This window comes from Mesoplodon bidens, assembly GCF_964165515.1.
Source record: "Mesoplodon bidens genome assembly, chromosome: 3".
NCBI lineage: Eukaryota > Metazoa > Chordata > Mammalia > Artiodactyla > Ziphiidae > Mesoplodon > Mesoplodon bidens.
In genome coordinates this window covers 35,510,340-35,534,729 of record NC_138178.1, presented here as the reverse complement: position 1 = coordinate 35,534,729, position 24,390 = coordinate 35,510,340, and the positions used below count along the sequence as shown (strand labels likewise).

The 24,390-nt window shown below is 42.6% G+C and overlaps 1 protein-coding gene across 1 annotated transcript in view; it reads right to left on the bottom strand.

Moving 5' to 3' along the window:
• Positions 1 to 17,826, bottom strand: part of BNC1 (basonuclin zinc finger protein 1) — a gene marked incomplete at both ends in the record, with an annotated part of 29,904 nt that extends 12,078 nt beyond the window's left edge. Inside the window, one exon of the mRNA XM_081228898.1 lies at positions 17,749 to 17,826. Coding sequence (XP_081085024.1) covers positions 17,749 to 17,826 — 78 coding nt within the window. The remainder of the gene's footprint in view (positions 1 to 17,748) is intronic.
• Positions 17,827 to 24,390: the final 6,564 nt, after the last annotated feature.

The window sequence follows — 24,390 nt, the reverse complement described above, 5'->3', positions numbered from 1 at the left end:
GGGGAGCAGGTAGAGATAAGGAGTGACTGCTAATGGTGGTAGTGGGGGGAAAGGGTTATCTTTTTTGTCTTTTAAAAAAATTTTGTTTATTTATTTATTTATTTATGGCTGCGTTGGGTCTTTGTTTCTGTGGGCGGGCTTTCTCTAGTTGCGGCCAGCAGGGGCTACTCTTCATTGCAGTGCGTGGGATATATTCCTAGGAGTAGAACTGCTGGATGATATAGTAACTCTATGTTTAACTTTTTGAGAAAATCCCAAACTGTTTTTCAAAGTTTATATTCCCACCAGCAGTCTATGAGGGCTCTGATTTCTCCACATCCCCACCAACACTAGTTACTGTTTGCCTTTTCTACTGTAGTTATCCTACTGGGCATAAGTGGTATCTCATTGTGGTTTTGATTTGCATTTCCCTGACGGCTAATGGTGTTCAGCATCTTTTCATGTGCTTGATGGACATCTGTATGTCTGTTCAGATCTTTTGCCCATTTTTAAATTGGGTTGTCTTTTTAGCATTGAGTCATAAGAGTTATTTATATACTCTATGTACAAGTCCCTTACCAGATATATGATTTGCAAATATTTTCTCCAATCCTTGGCTTATCCTTTCACTTTTTTCATGGTACCCTTTGAAACACAGATAGTTTAAATTTTGACCAGAGTTTCTTTTTGAGGTGATGAAAATGTTCTAAAATCAGGTAGTAGTGATGGTTGCACAACTCAATGAATACAGTGAAACCACTCAGTTGTATACTTTATAAGGGTGAATTTTATAGTATGTGAATTATATTTTGATAAAAATATTATTTCAAAAAATCAGTTCACTATACTCCTATTAGAATAGCCAGAATCCAGAACACTGACAGCATCAAATGATTGTGAGGATGTGGAGCAACAGAAATCTCATTCATTGCTGATGAGAATGCAAAATAGTAACAAAGCTACTTTGGAAGACAGTTTGGTGGTTTCTTATAAAACTAAGCACACTCTTACCATACAATCCAGTAACTGCACTCTTTGGTATTTACCCAAAGGAGCTGAAAACTTATGCCCACACAAAACCTGCACATGGATGTTAATAGCAGCTTTATTCATAATTTCTAAGACTTGGAAGTAATTAAGATGTCCTTTAGTTGGCAAATAGATAAACTGTGGTACACCCAAACAACAGAATATTATTCAGCACAAAAAAGACATGAGCTATAAAGCCATGAAAAGACATGGAGGAAATGTAAATGCATATTATTAAGTGAAAGAAGCCAATCTGAAAAGGCTACATACTGCATGACTCCAACTATAAAACATTCTGGAAAAGGGAAAACTATGGAGACAGTAAAAAGATCAGTGGTTGCCAGGGGGTTGGCAGGGGTTGGGGAATGAACAGGAAGAACACAGAGGATTTTTAGGTCAGTGAAAATACTTTGTATGATACTACAATGATAGATACTTGTCATTGTACATTTTTCCAAACCCATAGGATGTACAACACCAAGAGTGAACTCTAAGGTTAAACCATGGATTTTGGGTGATTATGATGTGTCAAATGTTGGTTCATCAATTGTAACAAATGTACCCTCCGGTGAGGGATGTTGAAAATAGGGGAGGCTATGCCTACGTGGAGGTAGGAGATACACAGGAAATCTCTGTACTTTCCTTTCAATTTTTCTATGGATCTAAAAGTATTCTAAAGAAATAAAGTCTTTTAAAAAACCAGTGACCTTCCTTAAATACAGGTTAAACTTTACATGATTTGACTGTTATCTACAATTTCTTTTGGATTACAATGGGCCTGAACAGAAAACTAGACAGAGATTTTCAGGTGAAGGAATAGGGCTGTTTATAACTGACGTGTGCAGCAGACAGCAACAGTGTTACCTAATCCCTTCAACAGGCTATCAAAAAACAGGAAATATGGGTAAAAGGGTTTTGCTCTTTGTAAAGTCATAGAATATAACATAAAGAACTCCAGATGATCAGAACAGTCTCTCACTCTAATAATGCATACATTCTCACCTGGGGTATACCATCCCCAAAGGGTGAAAACTGTTCCATTCTTTTTATGTATAAAGCACACATATACATACATAAACAGATATATAGTATATGGTGTGAAACTAAAATTTCATTGTGGTAGGCACAATTAGAAAAAAATTTCTAAAGTCTCCTTAGATGCGTATGTGGGGGGGTGAATAATGAAAAATAAGATCAAGAAATAATGCTCTAATGACAGAAATTATTTTACTTTTTGGTTATAGAGTTTCTACTTGTGTACACATATACAAATGTATTATTGATAAATATACAAACACACACATCTATATACCTACACACATAATTATATAGTTATCTTGACTGGAAGTTAAAGGATAAAAATGAGTAATGGTTTAGTTTCTACTACACACTGTCAAAATTTAAAAGAGTGTCATTACCTCAGTGTGCAGCATTCCTATGTTGTCCAGCTTCTAAACTTCCCTGCAACTCCCTGAACGTCAGCTCACAGGCAAACCAATCATCTATACTCTCAGTAGCTACCAGCACACTTAGTACTAAACCTCTGAAATATTTCACCACCTATATTCTACAAATATGACTGTTTTAATGGAAATTTTTAAAAGAAGAAAAGTTCTTCTTTTGGATTATGTCCCTCAAGATGCTATTCATTCTTTAAAAACAAGATATTGGAACTATATGAAGTGAATTCACGTTTTATTTACTTGGAAAATAGGACCTGCCTGAATTAGAGAAAGATGTCCTTGAGCACATACTTCCTCCACTCCCTAAAGAGTCTGCTCAGAAGGCTGACTCATGGGAAGCCCCCAGGAAACTCTGAGTGACACTATCTCAGGCCCAGCACAGTGAAACTACAGAGGGAACAATTCCAAGCACATTTCCTAGCCTAGGGTTGAAACTCATTTTTTTCTGCATCTCTTGACACCAACTCAGGGTTTCTCAACGTCAGCATTAGAGACATTTTGAGCTGGATAATTATTTGTGGTGGGCGCTGTCCTGTGCATTGTAGGATGTCGAGCAGCATCCCTGGCTTCTACCCACCAGGTGTCACAGTAACACCTCCCTTCTTCCCCAGCTGTGAAAACCAAAATGTTTCCAGACATTGTCAAATGCCCCTAGGGGCAACTGCCCCCAGTCGACACTCCCTGATCTAACCTGACTATTCACAGTTATAGCAGCTTCTAGTTTGGGGACTGAATTTTAAGCAGTTTTATCTGTAATTCCAATGTATGAATGCTGCTTTATAAAAAACATTCATGTGGTTCTATATGAACCTGTTTGAATAAGGCTTAATAAAGCTCATTAAACATCTATGGAAATAAATCTCAGAAGAATTATTTATGAACTAAAAGTGCTAATTACAGTGTCTAAGAAAACTTCCAATATTAAAGCCCTTGGGTTTTTTCCACCAATCTCAGAATTCCACGATGCAGTCAAATTATAGCACCATTATCTACAGACAAATTAAAACTTCTAAGATGAAATCAAATCAAAAATTCTCATTACAGGACAAAAAGTACTCATGTAAATCAATAATGGAAAACTCTTAAAACTTACATCCTTTCTTTCAGAATCCTGATACTTGTTCCATTCTTCAGAAACATAAAACAGATGTTTACCACATTCCGAACTCATCAAGACATGATTATTGCTTTTTACGCACTCATTTTAATCAGACTATTTCCAAATTGTTATTAGTCACTTTGATGTGCTACAAATCAACATTCAAAATTCTGGTTTGCTTTTTTGTAACTATCATTTGCTCATTCATTCACCCAGAAATTACTGACACACCTAGTATAGGATGGATGATTTGGTTATTTTCAGTTTGGGGACGGAAAGTTATGACCTAGATTTTAGGTAGATTTGAGGGTCCCACTTCCTCTCCCAGATACCCTCTACCTTCAGCTTGGGGAGATGCTGCCATGGGCCTTTTGTCAGTAGATGCCGACTTGAACTTCTAGCAGTGGCCAGGGCAGGCACACAGTGGGGTAGATGCACAGACATCCACTGCTGGACAGTGCAGGCCTTTGATGGGATGTGAATTATTGAGCTTGAGAGTAAGAACTGTCCACTTCAAAGCTGTTTTCATCTCTAGTACATGCAAACATTTTCATATCACTGAAGATAAATTCAGGGGGATACTCTTGGGGGACCAGATGGAAGTGGGGAGGAGAAAAATCATAGAGGGCTTTTGGGATTTCCAGATTCATGGTATTGACCCTTTGAGGGGAGTCATTTGCCATCTGGCTCAGGAACAAAACTGAACTGCATACCAGCCAGACAACTTTGTAGGGTTAAGTTACTTAGTCTGCCTTGTCCAACAGTAGCCACTAACCACATGTGGCTAGTTAATTAAAATAAAATAAAATAAAAAATTCAGTTCTCTGGTCAGTCTAGTCATATTTCAAGTGCTTGGGAGCCACATGTGGCTAGTGGCTACTGTACAGGACAGCAGAGATGAGAACATTGCCATCATCACACAAAATTCTACTGGGTAGTTCTGAGTCCAAAGGCGAGACTAGCTATTCTTTCAACACCTGCCCTTCCACATGGTGGCATTCGTATGTCATAGGTGTTCACATTCAATCCTCACTATATCACTGTGAGGAGGGAATTATTCTCAGGAAACAAACTTATGGAAGATTGTAATTTGCCCAAGGTCACATAGTTTATGATACTGATTGCTTATTTATTATGTGTGAGGCACTGCAGTAAGCAGTACCTATGTGTTATCTCATTTCTTACCACCACCCCGTTTTATAGATGAGGAAGCTAGGAACATATAGGCTACTTGAGGGTGGTCTCAAATCTGGATATTGAGCACAGATTATATCTTGAATTACCAGTATCTGGTACTAACTGCACTTATATTTATGGTTTCATTTAATCTCGACAGTAACTATAAGGATATTAAAGTTCCACATGGTAAAGAAACCCCATTCATTGAACAAATATTTACTGAGTGTTTATGAGCCAGGCATTCTAAACTCTGGGGGCTAAAGTGTTGAACGAGAATGATGAGGTCCCTGACCTCAAGGAGCTTATATTCTACAAGAGAGAGACAGAATAAACAAGTAAACAAACAAACAATACCTTTTCAGAATAAGGTAAGTGCTATTGAAGAAATAAGCAGAAAGCTTTGCTAGCAATTTTACTGGGTGGCATGGAGAAGCAGGAGTAGTGGTAAGTGCCTTTTAGACAGGGTCATCATCAAAGGCTTTTGAGGAGGTGACACTTGAACTGAGTCCTAAGGCCTGGCAAGGAGCCAGTGAAGAAATGGAGATTGAAGGAGTGTTTCGGGCAGAGCAAATGCAAAGGCTCTGAGGCATAAAAGAGGCTGGAAGTGCTCAGGGAACAGAAAGGGGGCCAGGGTAGCTGGAGTGGAGTTAGTAAGGTTAATGGTAGAAAATGAGGGTCAGAAAGGTGACAGAGACCACTGTGCATAGGATCTTGTGGGGCAGGCCAAGGAACATGGTTTTGTCCTAAGTCTAACAGTGAGCCTTTGAAAAAAGTATGAAACTAATATGATTTGCCTGTTAAAATGACACCTCTGGAGGCAGAGCTGGGGAGACTAAACTCCTTCTGCCTCATCACACTGGGCATCTTTCACTGAGAGGTAGTACAATCTATGATTGTCCTCAGTCTATGTCTTACTTTTTGTTAAGCCATATAACCTTCAGCTCCATGCCTTGGAGTCTTTGACTATAAAATGGGCTAGATATGTGTTCCTGCCTATCTCAGAGGCCTATTAGTCATATTAATGAGGATATACAGATAGAGAGTTGAAAAGACCGATTAGCACAGTGAAACTGTTGTTGCTAACAGGCCTACAACAAGCAAGATCTTAGGTCCTCTGGGCTCTAGTGATCTGACTCTGCACAGACAGAGCTACCAAAAATACCCATGATAAAAACCTCCAAAAAGTTGTTCTATAATGAATCATTCCCTAAAGAGGCAACAAAAGTGAAACTCCAAACCAATACCTAGTGGCTAGCACTGGGCCTGATACTTGGTAAGCTTTCCACTGGTATTAAGAGAATAATGAGATGAGAAAGCTGCACCATGCTTACTAATTATAGACACCCATCCAATATCCTTTGCCTGATCTGCCTTAGTAAAGGAAACTTAATTTCCAAGTCTCCTTTGGTGGCCAGGGGACTAAGGATTGACCAATGTGTGCAAGCAGAAGTAGCTGGGTGGAGCTTTACAGAAAGCTCCTTATAAATGGGAGCTGACACTATGGAGAACAGTATGGAGGTTCCTTAAAAAATTAAAAATAAAACTACCATATGACCCACTAATCCCATTACTGGGCATATACCCTGAGAAAACCATAATTCAAAAACAGTCATGTACCACAATGTTCACTGCAGCTCTATTTACAATAGCCAGGACATGGAAGCAACCTAAGTATCCATCGACAAATGAATGGATAAAGAAGATGTGGCACATATATACAATGGAATATTACTCAGCCATAAAAAGAAACAAAATTGAGTTATTTGTAGTGAGGTGGATGGACCTGGAGTCTCTCATACAGAGTGAAGTAAGTCAGAAAGAGGAAAACAAATACCATATGCTAACACATATATATGGAATCTAAAAAAAAAAAAGAGGTTATGAAGAACCTAGGGGCAGGACAAGAATAAAGATGCAGATGTAGAGAATGGACTTGAGGACATGGGGAAGGGGAAGGGTAAGCTGGGACGAAGTGAGAGAGTGGCATGGACATATATACACTACCAAATGTAAGAGAGATAGCTAGTGGGAAGCAGCCACGTAGCACAGGGAGATCAGCTCGGTGCTTTGTGACCACCTAGAGGGGTGGGATACGGAGGGTGGGAGGGAGACGCAAGAGGGAGGAGATATGGGGATATATGAATATGTATAACTGATTCACTTTGTTATAAAGCAGAAACTAACACACCATTTGTAAAGCAATTATACTCCAATAAAGATGTTAAAAAAATAAAAATAAATGGGAGCTGACTCAGCTGGGGGAATTCTTTGCCTTTCCTCCTTCCTCCTTCTTGGAACAAGAACACGATGGCTGGACCTCATGGATGCAAACTTGAGGTCAACCTCGAAGTCAAGCCCTAAGGATGGCTGAGCAGAAAGGATGGCAACCATTATTAAGGAGCTCTTTTACTAGCAGACAAATGCTGTTCCTAATTTACACATTGATCTTCCCATCGACCGTGGAGAGTGACACATAAAAATCATGTGAAAAACTGCTAATTAGTAGAGATCACTGAGGCCAAGTTTAGAGTCTATGGTCCTCTCTTAAATGTGAGATTCTAAGACTGTGTCAGATTCTCAGTTCTGAGAATCATAATTTCCCAACTTGAAATCAAAGGACCCAGTCAGCTAAATCACAAATCACTTTTTAAAAGTCACCAAGCTTTAGAATAAAAATGATTCAGGTTTTTCCAAGTTGTATTTTTAAATGTTGAATATAGACAATGGCTTTTCATAGGTTTGAGTTCTGGAAATCTACAGTGCATATCAAAAACTGCCCATCTATAATATAAAACATCTTCTAAAGCGGCTGGACCACCCTTAGCTTGTGGGGACAGAACTTACTTTCTTTTCATCTCCAGTGAAATTGTATTCCCATTCTCTCTGTGGCTGCAGAGTAAGACTTCCTGGTTTGGGAAAATGCTTGATTCAAGGACGGGAGGTCTCTACCCCATTGCTCTTTGGAGCTACTCTGCCTCTTAACACACATTTTATACTTCTAACATCTCTTACTAGAACTGGCTTTTTTTCTTGTTTTTGCTCCCTACCTTCCCTCCTCTCATTTTTCTCTAACTTCTTACACTTTTCATTAAGTTTTTCATTGTTTTTCTAACATATGCAAAACCACAGAGGTACAGCTAGGATTCTGAAAATAGTAACATCATTTGCCAGGTGTCCCAGGACAACCGGGATGAAGGGAGAAGAAAACCCATGAGGTCCTTTTGTGTGAGGTAGCTTATCTGCTGCTGGCAGCACTGGACTGATGCCCACCTGGAGAATTACACATGGACCAGATGTTCATCATGCCTTCACCTTCCATTAGTAGTTTGACAAAATGAAACCAATTTATTTAACAAATTGTTTTTTTTGTGGGGGTCATTGTTTGTTTTTAAAGCATCTACCATGTACAGGTAACAGTGGGGAGCCTCAGGGAGATACAAAGATGAGGAACTCTCAGTGTCCGCTCTAGGGGAGCACATGGCTTCACTGGGGAAAAAAAGTCAGACACCTTGATTGGTCAAGAATTGCTGAACAAGGACTTCCCTGGTGGCGCAGTGGTTAAGAATCTGCCTGCCTTTGCTGAATGGATACAAAAACAAGACCCATATATATGCTACAAGAGACCCACTTCAGACCTAGGGACACATACAGACTGAAAGTGAGGGGATGGAAAAAGATATTCCATGCAAATGGAAATCAAAAGAAAGCTGGAGTAGCAATACTCAAATCAGATAAAATAGACTTTAAAATAAAGAATGTTACAAGAGACAAAGAGAAGACTACATAATGATCAAGGGATCAATCCAAGAAGAAGATATAACAATTATAAATATATATGCATCCAACATAGGAGCACCTCAATACATAAGGCAACTGCTAACAGCTATAAAAGAGGAAATCGACAGCAACACAATAACAGTGGGGGACCTTAACACCTCACTTACACCAATGGACAGATCATCCAAAATGAAAATAAATAAGGAAACAGAAGCTTTAAATGACACAAGAGACCAGATAGATTTAATGGATATTTATAGGACATTCCATCCAAAAACAGCAGATTATGCTTTCTTCTCAAGTACACACGGAACATTCTTCAGGATAGATCACATCCTGGATCACAAATGAAGCCTCAGTAAATTTAAGAAAATTAAAATCATATCGAGCATCTTTTCTGACCACAATGCTATGAGATTAGGAATCAATTACAGGGAAAAAAATGTAAAAAACACAAAACACATGGAGGTTAAACAATACGTTACTAAATAACCAAAAGATCACTGAAGAAATCAAAGAGGAAATCAAAAAATACCTGGAGACAAATGACAATGAAAATACAATGATCCAAAACCTATGCGATGCAGCAAAAGCAGTTCTAAGAGGGAAGTTTATAGCTATACAAGCCTACCTCAAGAAACAAGAAAAATCTCAAATAAACAATCTAACCTTACACCTAAAGAAACTAGAGAAAGAAGAAGAAACAAAACGCAAAGTTAGCAGAAAGAAAGAAATCATAAAGATGAGAACAGAAATAAATGAAATAGAAACAAAGAAAACAATAGCAAAGATCAATAAAACTAAGAGCTGGTTCTTTGAGAAGATAAACAAAATTGATTAACCATTAGCCAGACTCATCAAGAAAAAGAGGGAGAAGACTCAAATCAATAAAATTAGAAATGAAAAAGGAGAAGTTACAACAGATACGGCAGAAATACAAAGCATCCTAAGAGACTACTACAAGCAACTCTATGCCAATAAAATGCACAACCTGGAAGAAACAGACAAATTCTTAGAAAGGTATAACCTTCCAAGACTGAACCAGGAAGAAACAGAAAATATGAACAGACCAATCACAAGTAATGAAATTGAAACTGTGATTAAAAATCTTCCAACAAACAGAAGTCCAGGACCAGATGGCTTCACAAGTGAATTCTATCAAACATTTAGAGAAGAGCTAACACCCATCCTTCTCAAACTCTTCCAAAAAATTGCAGAGGAAGAAACACTCCCAAACTCATTCTATGAGGCCACCATCACCCTGACACCAAAACCAGACAAAGATACTACAAAAAAAGAAAATTACAGGGCTTCCCTGGTGGCGCAGTGGTTGAGGGTCCGCCTGCCGGTGCAGGGGACACGGGTTCGTGCCCCGGTCTGGGGGGATCCCACATGCCGCGGAGCGGTTGGGCCCGTGAGCCATGGCCGTTGGGCCTGCGCGTCCGGAGCCTGTGCTCCGCAACGGGAGAGGCCACAACAGTGAGAGGCCCGCATACAGCAAAAAAAAAAAAAAAAAAAAAAAAAAAAAAAAAAAGAAAATTACAGACCAATACCACCGATGAATATAGATGCAAAAATCCTCAACAAAATACTAGCAAACAGAATCCAACAACACATTAAAAGGATCATACACCATGACCAAGTGGGATTTATCCCAGGGATGCAAGGATTCTTCAATATACACAAATCAATCAATGTGATACACCATATTAACAAGCTGAAGAATAAAAACCATATGATCATCTCAATAGATGCAGAAAAAGCTTCTGACAAAATTCAACACCCATTTATGATAAAAAGTCTCCAGAAAGTGGGCATAGAGGGAACCTACCTCAACATAATAAAGGCCATATACGACAAACCCACAGCAAACATCATTCTCAATGGTGGAAAACTGAAAGCATTTTCTCTAAGATCAGGAACGAGACAAGGATGTCCACTCTCGCCACTATTATTCAACATAGTTTTGGAAGCCCTAGCCATGGTAATCAGAGAAGAAAAAGAAATAAAAGGAAGACAAATTGGAAAAGAAGAAGTAAAACTGTCACTGTCTGCAGCTGACATGATACTCTACATAGAGAATCCTAAAGATGCCACCAGAATACTAACAGAGCTAATCAATGAATTTGGTAAAGTTGCAGGATACAAAATTAATGCACAGAAATCTCTTGCATTCTTATACACTAACGACAAAAGATCAGAAAGAGAAATTAAGGAAACAATCTCATTCACCATTGCAACGAAAAGAATAAAATACCTAGGAACAAACCTACCTAAGGAGGTAAAAGACCTGTACTCAGAAAACTGTAAGACACTGATGAAAGAAATTAAAGATGATACCAACAGATGGAGAGATATACCATGTTCTTGGATTGGAAGAATCAATATTGTGAAAATGACTATACTACCCAAAGCAATCTACAGATTCAATGCAACCCCTATCAAATTACCAATGGCATTTTTTACAGAACTAGAACAAAAAATCTTAAAATTTGCATGGAGACACAGAAGTCCCTGAATAGCCAAAGCAGACTTGAGGGAAAAAAAAGGAGCTGGAGGAATCAGACTCCCTGACTTCAGACTATACTACAAAGCTACAGTAATCAAGACAATCTGGTACTGGCACAAAAACAGAAACACAGATCAATGGAACAAGATAGAAAGCCCAGAGATAAACCCACGCACCTACGGTCAACTTATCTATGACAAAGGAGGCAAGGATATACAATGGAGAAAAGACAGTCTCTTCAAAAGTGGTGCTGGGAAAACTGGACAGCTACATGTAAAAGAATGAAATTAGAACACTCCCTAACACCATACACAAAAATACACTCAAAATGGATTAGAGACCTAAATGTAAGAATGGACACTGTAAAACTCTTAGAGGAAAACATAGGAAGAACACTCTTTGACATTAATCACAGCAAGATTCTTTTTGACCCACCTCCTAGAGTAATGGAAATAAAAACAAAAATAAACAAATGGGACCTAATGAAACTTCAAAGCTTTTGCAAAGCAAAGGAAACCATAAACAAGATGAAAAGACAACCCTCAGAATGGGAGAAAATATTTGCAAATGAATCAATGGACAAAGGATTAATCTCCAAAATATATAAACAGCTCATGCAGCTCAATACTAAAAAAACAAACAACCCAATCCAAAAATGGGCAGAAGACCTAAACAGACATTTCTCCAAAGAAGACATACAGATGGCCAAGAAGCACATGAAAAGTTGCTCAACATCACTAATTATTAGAGAAATGCAAATCAAAACTGCAATGAGGTATCACCTCACACCAGTCAGAATGGGCATCATTGGAAAGTCTACAGACAACAAATGCTGGAGAGGGTGTGGAGAAAAGGGAACCCTCTTGCACTGTTGGTGGAAATGTAAATTGATACAGCCACTATGGAGAATGGTATGGAGGTTCCTTAAAAAACTAAAAATAGAACTACCATACGACCCAGCAATCCCACTACTGGGCATATACCCTGAGAAAACCATAATTCAAAAAGACACATGCACCCCAATGTTCAGTGCAACACTGTTTACAATAGCCAGGTCATGGAAGCAACCTAAATGCCCATCGACAGATGAATGGATACAGAAGATGTGGTACATATAAAAAATGGAATATTACTCAGCCATAAAAAGGAATGAAATTGAGTCATTTGTTGAGACGTGGATGAACCCAGAGACTGTTATACAGAGTGAAGTAAGTCAGAAAAAGAAAAACAAATATCGTATATTAACGCACATATGTGGAACCTAGAAAAATAGTACAGATGAACTGGTTTGCAGGGCAGAAGTTGAGACACAGATATAGAGAACAAATGTATGGACACCAAGCGGGGGAAACCGCGGTGGAGTGGGGATGGTGGTGTGCTGAATTGGGCGATTGGGATTGACATATATACACTGATGTGTATAAAATGGATGACTAATAAGAACCTGCTGTATAAAAAAATAAATTAAAAAAATAAAGAAAAAAAGAATCTGCCTGCCAATGCAGGGGACATGGGTTCCAGCCCTGGTCTGGGAAGATTCCACATGACACGGGGCAACTAAGCCCGTGTGCCACAAGTACTGAGCCCGCCTTCCACAACTACTGAAGCCCACGCGCCTAGAGCCCGTGCTCCGCAATAAGAGAAGCCTCTGCAATGAGAAGCCCGCGCACTGCAACGAAGACCCAACACAGCCAAAAATAAATAAATAAATAAATAAAAATTGCTGTGTTGTATCATAGTCACACAACAAAATACACACTTTAAAAATTTCATTAAAAAAGAATTGCTGAACAGAAAATATGATTTGCTAAAAAGCAGTGCGAGTCATTTACTACATTAAAATCTAGCAATTCATAAGGCAGTTAAAAACAAATGCAAAACTCACTGGCCCCCTTTAGAGGATGCTATGGAACCAAAAAATGTTAAACAAAGGGAAAGAATTAAGCATGTATCCTTTATCATACCAATTGTAGTTCAGGGCAACCAAATCACTGATGAGGCAAATATTCTCTTTATAGTATTCCAGTAAATAAACAAATGAAGAATTAGAATATCAGCATTCTGCAACTCTTAATGAAAAAGACAACAACGAGGTCACCTGCCTCTGCATTGGAGGATACATACTACTACATATGGGGTGTTCTTGCCCAAAAAGTTCAAATCTGAATTAGATCAAGCCTTTTGGTATAGGGGATAGAGGAATGTTTACATGATATCATGAGGAAACAACCACCAAAATCCAGGCTGGGGAGTACTCCACAAGACAAATGACCCAGGTTTTTCAACAGATAAATTGCAAGGAAAAAAGTAAACCTATAGATTAATAGATACAATTTATGGACCTTACTTGAATACTGATTTGAACAAACCAATGATAATGTAAACTTAAAGGGACAATCAAGGGAATTTGAACACTTTAGAAATTTAATGACATTACATAGTTATTGTTAATTTTTAGATGCTATATGGTATATTGCTTCTCTTAACAAAAGAGCCTTTTATTTTAGAGCTACATATTAAAGTATTTATGAATGAATGCTCAGGATTTGCTTCAAAGGAATTTAGTGTTGGTGACGGTGAGGAGAATGGGTAGGGAAAACAGACGAAACAGGATTGGCCCAAAGTTGATCACTGTTGAATCCCCAAGCACATATCACCAAGCTTCATTAAACTAGTCCAATTTTGCTTGAAATACTCTATAATAAAAAGTGAAAAAAAAGGGGCTTCCCCGGTGGTGCAGTGGGACACGGGTTCGTGACCCGGTCCGGGAAGATCCCACATGCCGCGGAGCGGCTGGGCCCGTGAGCCATGGCCGCTGAGCCTGCGCGTCCAGAGCCTGTGCTCCGCAACAGGAGAGGCCACAACAGTGAGAGGCCCGCGTACCGCAAAAAACAAACAAACAAACAAAAAAAAGTGAAAAAAAAATAAATCAAGACTCCACCTCTCCCCCAAATTTTAGTTTTGAGTAAGACGGCGTAGAGGGAGAGAGCAGTGTTATTCAGAGAGCCCAGAGGAGGCTTTCTCCAGGAGGCAGCAGCCATGCTCTCAGCAATGCATGTAGGAAATGCCACAGTCCTAGGCGTAAGAAGGCTCACCCTGTACATGTCTGTCAAGACCAGGAGGCTGGGCCACAGAGCACAGATTTCTGTCATGGGCAACAAGAGCCGACCGAGAAAGGCAAAAAGCGGGGGGTGCTGTCCAGATGGGCAGCCATGAGTCTCTCTCCTGGGTTCATGGAACCATCAGCGTTCTGAACAATGGGAAGACACCGTTTATCACGAGCATGGTTGAAAGAGGGGACCCTGGGAAGGCTCAGAAACCAGGCAGGTAGCATTTGCAACATAAAAATGACACTAAAGGAGAACTGACAGAATCTGGTTTCTCGCTGCAAGGATGGGGATGAAAAGAGGCCGGTCAAAGAAGACGGAGAGGGTGGAGAAGGGTCTGGCAGAGAAACGGCAGGTGGGAGGTAGAACTCAGGGAACAGATGTTGGGCCAAGTCTACCTGTTAGTAGAAAGTATGCATGAGGCACTTGTAGTGTTTTCTCTTGCTGCTTAGTTCAAAGAGGGAGATGGGGAAAATACTTGTTCTTTTGATCTCTATAAATCAAAGTATAAACTCTGTGCCAAAATAATTTAACAGCTGTGCCTTTTTCCTTAAAATTATTAGTTCTAAAAACAGAAAATATAAAAAGTAGAAAAATCTGCGAATCCTACCTTAGAAACCAAACCAAACATTTCTTCTTAAAAAAACTAACAACAACAACAAAAATCTATACAGGTATATAAATGATATGGAGACATTTTTTTCCTTTATAACCTAAGTTTCAGAGACCTCAGTTGTAATCTTCAGAAAACTTTGACAACAAAAAACAAAAGGACATTAACTGTACATGTAGGGAACTTCTGGATACAACAGTCAGCCTAAGGAAAAAAATAAAAACCCAAACAAAAAAAGACATTTACATTTCAGGATAATTTCAACTATACAAACAATGTAACTTCACCATTGCTGCTGATGTAAAATAACAATGACATTATGAACATTGCTAAGTAAAATTTTGCAAATATTTCTTTTAGGGACTTAGGGAGAACTAGATTTTAAAAATGAAGTGTAAAAAACCCCCTAGATTTTCCAATTGAAATTTTTGAAAAGAAAAGATCAGACTCACTTATGACATCCTGATCACTGTCTTAACATTCAGCATGGGGTATCGTGAAACAAAGTTGTCTGTATAAAAATTTTATCCTCATAATGAATAACGAAAGAAATAATCAGAGGGCTACAGAGCAAGGACAATGCTTCTGGAAGCTGATGTAGACCTGGAAAATAATTTTGATGTTTGCTAGCATGTACTGAAGGATCACACAAATAATGTGTAAGAGGAGACAAACTAACATAACTCTATGAAAAAAGTTAGCAGCCTGAATTAACTTTACCTGAGACAACCACTTCCCTCCACATAGGCTGTTTGGACCTGGCCTTCACAACATTTTATTTGTCCATTTTTCTTTTCTCTCACATTAGCTGTGTGAAATTATCAACCCCCAAGGCAGCGTCCTCTTGTGATATGTTAGGCTGGTTTATAATAATGAGTCCATGTGTGGACGGGAACAGCGATAGCTGGTTTGCTTATTTGTGCGAAGTTTGAGAAGGCCCCAAGTTGGACCCTGGTGAAGCAGGTCTGCACTGTTTAGACCCACCTTTTTGGATAAAATAGGCGTGTGTCTGAGTAGAGAAATGAGGCTGCACCAGAATCGTGGAATTTCCAGAATTAGGAAAAAGGGCTTCAAAGAATGACAAGATAAGAGGAAATAAGGTTTTCAGGTGGAAACCGATTTAAAAGGGAAAAAAAGACCGAAAAAACAACCCTTTCCAGATGCCCCTTCTGTGCAGAATCAGTTAGCTTTAATATCTCTCAGATAAGTCATCAAAAATAAAATATCTAAATAAATAAAATTTAAAAATCTACAGAATACTCAGAATAAAGTAATTTAGAAAATTTATTGACTCTAGCACTGAGATTTCACCTTAGCTAAGATATTTCTAGTTCTTTTTAAACAGGACTGTTTCTGACAAAAGTAACTCATTCTAAATGTCGTCTGTAGAGGTGAAAATTCACCCTGGGGTAAAGCATGCTCCTCCTGAAAGTAATTTACCTTGTGGAATCTTCAGGGCAACTCTTTAATGGCCACTGTCAAAACAACTTCTAAAGCCTACACAAAAGCTAGAAGACACTTATGCCCCTCACCCCATATGCTGTGGTTTAATTTTACTGACAAACTGAACTTTTAAAATGTTTTCCCATTTATATTTGTCCATAGGCATTCAGAAATAATAAGTGTATGCTTAAAGGACAATTATTACTTGTTCCACAGGGAAACCGATATGGCTTTTCTCACCCAATGGGTTGGTTCGTCCTTCTTTCCAAGCTGATGCTTCTGAGGTACAGAATATGGGCATGGGCTTGGGACACAGGCCTAACTGATCCATGGGAGAGGCATAAAAATTAAAATAAAATAAAGATAACCCTCTATGTAAACTTTATGCTTCCACTGCAATTACTCCACTTTCATTAACATTTCTAGTGTGAATTATAACCAGAGCAAACAGATCATCGTTCCACATCCCAGTAGATGTCAACAGCCAAATAACCACTTCAAACTAACCACTCTCTCTGTCTGACTGAAGAAGTGGCACATCGCTAAATCCTTATTATTCTGAAGGGAATAGGAACTATGGGTACAGGTGATATTCTAAATTAAATTATGCAGATGTCTGAACATATTTGAGTTCCCAGAGTATGAGCAGTACTTGTTCTAAGATTTCACCACCTCTTCTATAACAGAACATGTTCAACCAACAGTTGAGTTGAAACAGTAACACTTTCTTGGGGAAATTAAAGTTAGCAAACTTTTTAGATGAGAAATCAAATAATGACTCACATCTTATTCTTTTAGGTATGACAAAAAAGATAAAGCTATTTATCAAAATTTATTTTAGCAAAAGTTGTGGCTATCTTTTTACACCTATTTAAAGCAAAAATCAAATCCTGGACAATCTGTAACATCTGAAGTAATGCTCTTTTACATCATGCACAAAATTTTTATTTTGACGTATTCAATTTTAATGAAATTTTAGTAATATATATCAACAGATTTGGGGACAGCTGAGAAGCCAGTATATTTATCACTGAACAAGTTTTAACACGTAAGCATGTATTTGCAAAAAGCAATCTAAGAAATCTTATGAAAAGATCCCATGGAATCCAATATCAAATTAAAACAGCAAGGAATAAAAGGACACCAGAAAAAAAAAAGATATGCTAAATGCTGGTTTTCAATTCACTTACTGTCCAACAAAAATCTTTGTTGCTTCGATGAGAAGAATATATTAAAAAAAAATTCTTGCTAGATCTACTCTATGGGACACACACACACACACACTCTCTCTCTCTCTCTCTCTCTCTCTGACAGGGCTTCCCAGGACACCAATGGGGCCTCTTTTAGGCCCCTTAAGTGTTAACAGCAGAGGCCTGGCTGGGACCAGGCGCGTCTGGCCCGATTTAAATGCCCTGTCCTCAGAGGACTGCGGTGAGCATGGCCATAAAACTAGGGGACATTACTGAACCTTAGAGTGTCTGATCCTCCCCCCAACAATACACACAACTTTACTCATACAATTAAGGCTGCTAGTTGGCATTCCATTTAACTGTCAAAGTCAGACCGGTGGCAGCCCCGCAGCCACAAAGAGATGCCTTAAATGAGAAGAACATGTTTCTACACCGCATTTGAGAAAGTTTGGCTCCGAGCTATGCACTGATTAATATCAGATCTCCTCCTTCATTCTCTGCTCGACAATCTTGTCACATCTGGCTGACAAATCCTTAGGAGGTTATGCAAAACCAGGCGGCCGGTGGGGCTCGGGGTCTGGCCAGCGGCGCCCGAGGGGCAGCGGGGACCACGCTGCGGCCTCCTCCTCCGCCCTCGGGCACCCCCCACCCCCGTTCCCCTGCCCCGCCGCCAGTCGGCAGCGGGGACCCGCCTGGGCGCTCGGGTGGCGAGGGAGCGCGGCGCCCCCGGGGCCGGGAAGCCGAGTGCGGCCGGGGTTCAACACCCGCGACGCGGGACCGGCCGCCCCGGCGCTTGCAGGCGATGTCGAGTGCGGCGGGGGCACCGCCGCCGGCTCCGCAGCCCGGTCCAGCCCTGTCACCTAAAGGCTGCCCGTCCCCAAGTAGCCAGAGCCCACTGTGTCTGGCTTGGACGTGGAAACCCTAGACTGACCCCGATTCCCGGGGCTGCCTGAACCAGGGGGGAAACACCTAGCGCTGAACTGTTCCGCGCACCCGGCAGGTCAGCTGTAACCTTTATAAAAACCTGACCTTGCACCCTCGAATCTATCCTGTCCCGGAAGCTTCCTGACCCGACCTGTCTGCGTCTTCATTTGCAGTTTTGTACAAAAGATCTGTAGACAACCCCTCCCCACCGCCCCGGACAAGAGGCCCCGTCACTGTCCCTCGCCCGGCTCCGCAGTTCTCCGAGTGACCGAAGGCTACCGCACGCTTAAGTCTCCGGAAACAGAATCCAGGTAAAGAAAAAAAAAAAAGGCCACTTTAAAAATCAGCTGTTTAATTAATTCTGAGGTAAAAGCGGTTGAAACAGTCCCAATGTCCTTGGACCGAAAGCCGAGGTGCTGAGGGGGCGGGAAGAAGTGCGGAAGGCGGCCGCCCAGTCTCTCCCGACCCCGCACTTTCGACGCGCCGGGGCTGCCCCGGGGACGCCGGGGTCCCGCCCCCGCCCGCCAACCCCGGTCGCTCACCCAGAGAGCGTCGGGCGGCTCCGAGACGTCGGGGGGCGAGGGGTCCGGGCGCCCCCACGGGCCCTCCTCGCCGCAAAGACGCTCCCGCACGCCCTGCCTCGGGGAAGGACCGCGCCGCCGCCGCGCAGGTGGCCCTCGGGGAGATGGCCCCTGGCGCACCCCCGAGTACCGACCTGCTCGGGGTCCGAGCGGCGTCCCCGGCCGCCCCGCCCTGCGCGCTGAGGGGGCCCCGCGTCCGGGGAGGGCGCCACGCTTACCTCAGCCATCCTGCGGCCGTTGCAGTGCCGTGGCTACCGACGCGTGTCCCCGGCTTGGGCCACCCCGCGTCCGCCTCGGCTCGGCGGGCGCCACCGCATCCAAGCTCTGGCCGTCGGGGCCCGCCGCGGAGAAGTGGGCGGCTTCCCGTGCTCCCAGGCCGCGCGACGCGGTGGCCGCCCCCGCCCTCCGGAGCGCCGCGCACCGCGTGTGCCCGCACGCCCGCCCCCTGCGCCCCGGGGGGGGCGCCCCTCCTCCTCTCCCCTCCCCCTCCTCCTGGGCTGCCGAGTCGCCCGAGGCTCGGGCGCTGCTGCGCCGCACGGGAAGCCGCCTCCTTCTCCCGCGGCCCACTAACGCGCTAAATCGATGCAGCTGATGCGAGGCCGTGGCCCCCGCAGACAGCGGAGACCTAGCCGGCGGCCTGCGAGGAGGTGTCTGCCCCCGCCGGGCTTGAAGGCACTTGTCGGTAAAGATACAGACGTGTCGGTGTTTGCCTGTCCCGGGGAAGGGCGAAATGCTCTGAAGTTCTCTGGCTCCCATGTCGGGGATGATTCTGCCGCCCTGTCTGCTCCGGGGCGCCCTCGGGTCCCACCGCGGCCAAGAAGAGGGCTGTGCCACCCTCGTCACTAGAAACTTTATTTCCAGAGGAAGTTTGGGGACGTGTCCCAGGATGTGGAGAAAGAGGGGCGCCAGGAAGTTTTATTACGAGCTCCAACAGGCATCCCCGCTTCCCTTCTGTGGTATAAGGAGTTATAGTCTTCAGCTTTACCACTTTCCTGGGACAAGTCTTTGCTCCCTGAGCCTCAATTGCTTCCGTTGTAAAATGGGATTAAGTTTTCACCTCTCTTATTGAGTAGTAAGGACGAAATGTAATTAAATGCCCTGGAAAACCAAACAGGAGCTTGGCCGCCATGAGCAGATGGGGAGGGGGCCTGCCGGGAGAACCGGTTTCCTGTCCTGGGGACAGGGGATGCTTCACCCCTAGGAGCTGACAGAGATGGCCCACAGCTGCTGAAGCAGGACCCAGCTTTTCTTCTGCCCCGCCCTGGGGCAGACACAGAACCTGAGGAGAGTCAGGCCTTCTCTCCCTTTTCAGGTCCCTAAAAGGATTCTCTGAAGGCTGGATTTGGGGGAATCCTACTTCCTTCTCCCCCAAGTTAACCCACCTACCTTGCTGCTAGTGGAGGTCCTTGGAGGGAAAGAAAACCCTTGCCCATTGTGGAAAAAGATGTGAGATGAAAGGGGAAAAGAAGCGAGTTGCACTCATTCAGACGGAGGGTACTGGTCCTGGCTCTGAATGGCGCAGGCCTCTGAATGGAAGGGGAGGGAAAGGAGCGACCATGGTGCTTGTGGAAGAAAGTATCTGGGCTTCATAGGGTCCAGAGAGCCCCTGCTGCCTGTGCTCCGCAGGCTGGACACACATAGCTGGCGTTCTGGCCATGCCCTGGGTCTGCAGTGTGGTGCCCTTCCTTGCAGGTATGAGGTTGCCTGGCCTCATGTGATGGACTCTGCTCTCCCTGCCTTAACTGGTGGTGGCAAGATTCATTTTCTCACATGGCTGACTTTATTATGAAGCTTTGCTTTGTGAATTCCAAACCTAAACTGCTTACCTTCCGTTTGTGTCCTCCTCCTTCCTACTCCCAGCATTTCGACCTTTCTCCTTGCTGCTCTTCTCTGCTTGTTGTAACACAGTGCATCCTTCAAGACCTTTCTCAAACGTCACTGCTTCTCAGAAGCCCTCCCTGATCCACCAACCCTCCACTCTGTGTGCTTTTGTCCTCTTCTGACCCCCAAGCACTTGTATCTGCCTCTCTAATTGTGTTTATTACATTCTCTAGCCTGGTTGTGATGTGTCCTTGTCTTAACTTCTTTGGTCATTACTCATCTTAGTGGCTTCTGTGTTATGAGTTGCTGCAGCAGACAAAGCTCAGGTTTTGACGTTAGAATGGCTTGAGTGTAGCTGGTTCGCGCAATTGGAAACTGAGGAAGTCAGCTTTCTAGGCCTCATACTGTCCTCATCTTTAAAAGTAGGTATGAAGCCCTGTTTCTGGCTAGATTGGTAGAGCTAAATCAGATAGTTTCTGTTCTGCAAACGCTGGTCTCCTTCCTTTCTCCTGCACATAAAACTGATTTTGTAATTAATTTAAATTTGTTACCAGAGGAGTCCTTGGTTGCAGTATTATTGAATGGCCGTATATGCTTATTATAAATACACTGAAATGTCTAAGACCCAGACAGTGGCCCACTTAAATACCTTTAATCTGTCTGATTGATGGTTTTTGTCAGTACCTTTGTGTGGCAACTGAATTATATTTTAGTAAAACTTTTCACTAGCAACAAATATCATGATCAACCTGTTTAACTCTGTTTCTGGTTACAGACAAGGAGGATTTTTAGCAATACACAATTTGAAAACGTGAAAATAGGCCACCTCTCCCAAGACGCACCATTGGGATCCACATACACATTTCTTCAAATATGACAGTTTGGACCCCCATGTATGGAATCAGTAGGACTAGATGAAAATTGCTAATTAATCTTCTGCAGGTTCATTTAGAATCATATACCTGATAAATGTGACTCCTGAAATCAGTCCTCATATTTATTCCCAGATTTGATGGGCTTCTCTGCCACTCGTTGGAAACGTGTAAGCAGAACCTGGGACGGAGGAACCATCCTTGAATATACAAAACAATGTGGCACCGGCTGGGTAAAGATCATCCAGATCACACTTCTGTTCTCCTACTGGTCAGTAATGGGACCTGGGCATGACTTTCCTGTCTCTAGGCCTCAGCTTCTTTATCTGGCAAGTGGGGCATCCTGAGGGCCTACCCTGTTCTCACAGTCCTCCCTTTTTGCTTCTATGTGCTTCTGTGCTTCCACCTTGCCATTTTTCTTTTGTGTCCAATTTTTTGTTGTAGCAAGCACGAAAAACAGAATGTCTTCACTGATACCAGGGATTAAAAGAACCTTTATTAAAAAGGGTAAAAGTCGAGAAGGCACAAAATAAGAAAATCCCTGTGACCTGTTCTTATGGAGGCATGAAGCAGCTCTTCTTAAACGAGAGACTTGGTTGGGTTGCTGTCTCCCTGAGTGAGGCCTTGCCTGAGGTGGGTGTGCTGAGATTGCCCATCCTGAGACCCACTGGTGTATACCGAGGGGTGGGGCAGGTTGAGTCAGGGGAAGCAGGGCAGGTGGGGGTTGTGTGAACTGAGAGCCAGTGCATGGGTGAGGTGATCAGTTGTTGTTCTGCTTGTCATCAGCTGGGAATGTGGGCTCACTTTTGCCAGATTTCCTGAGTTTGCAAGAGAAGCTGGAAATATTCTGATATTTAAAAGTTGGCAACTAATTCAAATTTTTGATAAATATGGTGTGAGTCAAACAAAATATGTTTTTGGGCTGAATCTGGCCTATGTGCTGTTCATTTGCACCCTCTGCTGTATACAGGGATGTCTTCTTGAGGCCTGGGCTTGTAGTATATAGTAGGTGTGCAGTAAACATTTGTAGAGTGAATATGACTCCTGGTGGTGAATGGCTCACAGCCCGCCTAACCGTTAAATGGAATTCTCAGAAGCCACACAGAGACGACTAACAACCTTTGTGTGTTGGATTCAGAGCCCACTGATGGGCTGGTAAACATCTATAATATTTATACCCTGATAAGTCTCCATCTAGTTGTTAATAGTTCTGTGAAATTCAGAATAGCCTCTTGTTGGGAAACTAATTCTCACAAGAAAATTTTTCCCCAGTGGGCACAAATGAACTTGAAAAAAAATTTTTTTAATTAAAAAAGGGTATTTTTAATCATGGGATCATCGTGTTAAAAAGGGAAAAAAAACCCCACCTTTACCTATGGAGGTTTGGGCACCACTGATGGGAACAGCGTATTACAGCAGGGCAGGTGGGTAGCTGTCTCCCTCCTGAGCTTACCAGTGGCCCGGAGGAGGAGCTAGCCCTGGGGCAGTTGGCAGGAGGACTGTGTTGAGGGCCAAAGGGGCAGGACAGGGAAAGGCTTTTGACATGGCAGCGTGGGCAGAGAGCTGTGGCTCTGCCGAAAGTCTTCTGAGGTGGCCTCACTTGGAGTCTTCCACATTCCTCTGAGGATGGTGCCGGCAAACACTGGAAGACAAGAGTCACATTTGTTCCTTCCCCTCCCAGCCCAGACACAGACACCTGGCAGGTCTGGGCACATCTGCTGCTCAGCTCAGCATTGGAGCCTGACTAAGCCACGTTGAGGCCAAGCTGCACACGCCCCCCATTCCCCAGCTGCCTGCTGGGGGACAGGCTGGCCTGCCACAGGCCTGGCCCAGGTGTCGCAACTTCTTCCCTCTAGCCCCTGGGCTGCTCCCTATTGAGAGGAAGGAGATGAGGCCATTCCGGAGGTGGCACAGAGTTTTGGTGGCAGAAAACTGTTCCTGTTTCTCCACCTCTCACACAAGGTCAGGGATTGAGGAGACCAAAATGCCCTGAAGGTCCTGCTACCCCAAGGGGAATGCACTGTGTCTTGCATTTGGAGTTTTGGTAGCCAAGACTGCCGGATCTCAAGGAGGGGGATGTCAGTAAGGAAGAGTGATAAATACTGTTGTAAATTCCAACCTGCAAACAAACCCAGGCCCGATTCTAAACTGCTTCCCTGTGTGCGTCTGACAGTGATGCAGTTTGCGAGCATCCGTGACACCCTCTGCAATCAGGAAAGAATATTCATTTCTGATGCGGACAAATTGAAGGCTTATGATGGTTCTTTCAAGTGTAATGCTTGGAGAAAACACTGCAAGTTTGGCTACCATTGTTTTGATATGTCTGGGATGCGTGAAGTTAGCTTCTCATTTATACTGTCCTCCATGGCCTTTAAACAATCAATGACAGTCGTGAGAAGGCTGTGGCCTGCCTTCCAAACAGCTCATCCTGTCTTCACCAAGGCAGTGGAAAGAAAATATCACAGGTGGACTCCTCCCTGGACACTTTATTTAGTACTGCAATTGCAAGTCTGAACTCAAGGAGCTCTATTTCTATGTAAAGTGTAGAAGAAATACTTGTTGAAAATCCCTTAGACTGGCACTTTGCATATTGAGTTGATGAATTTGGAGTGGATTTTATCAGGACAGGACAGTTTTGGGAGGTGGGTGAACATGTGTCAGAAGAAAACTTTTAAGGTTCATTATACCTTGGAACATGGCATCTTCTGCAAATTTAACAACCTATTTATTCAAGTTGAAGGAGAAAATATTTGGGTTACTATAACTGAGAATTCCAAGCTAGGTCACATTGCTTTTGGAAGTAG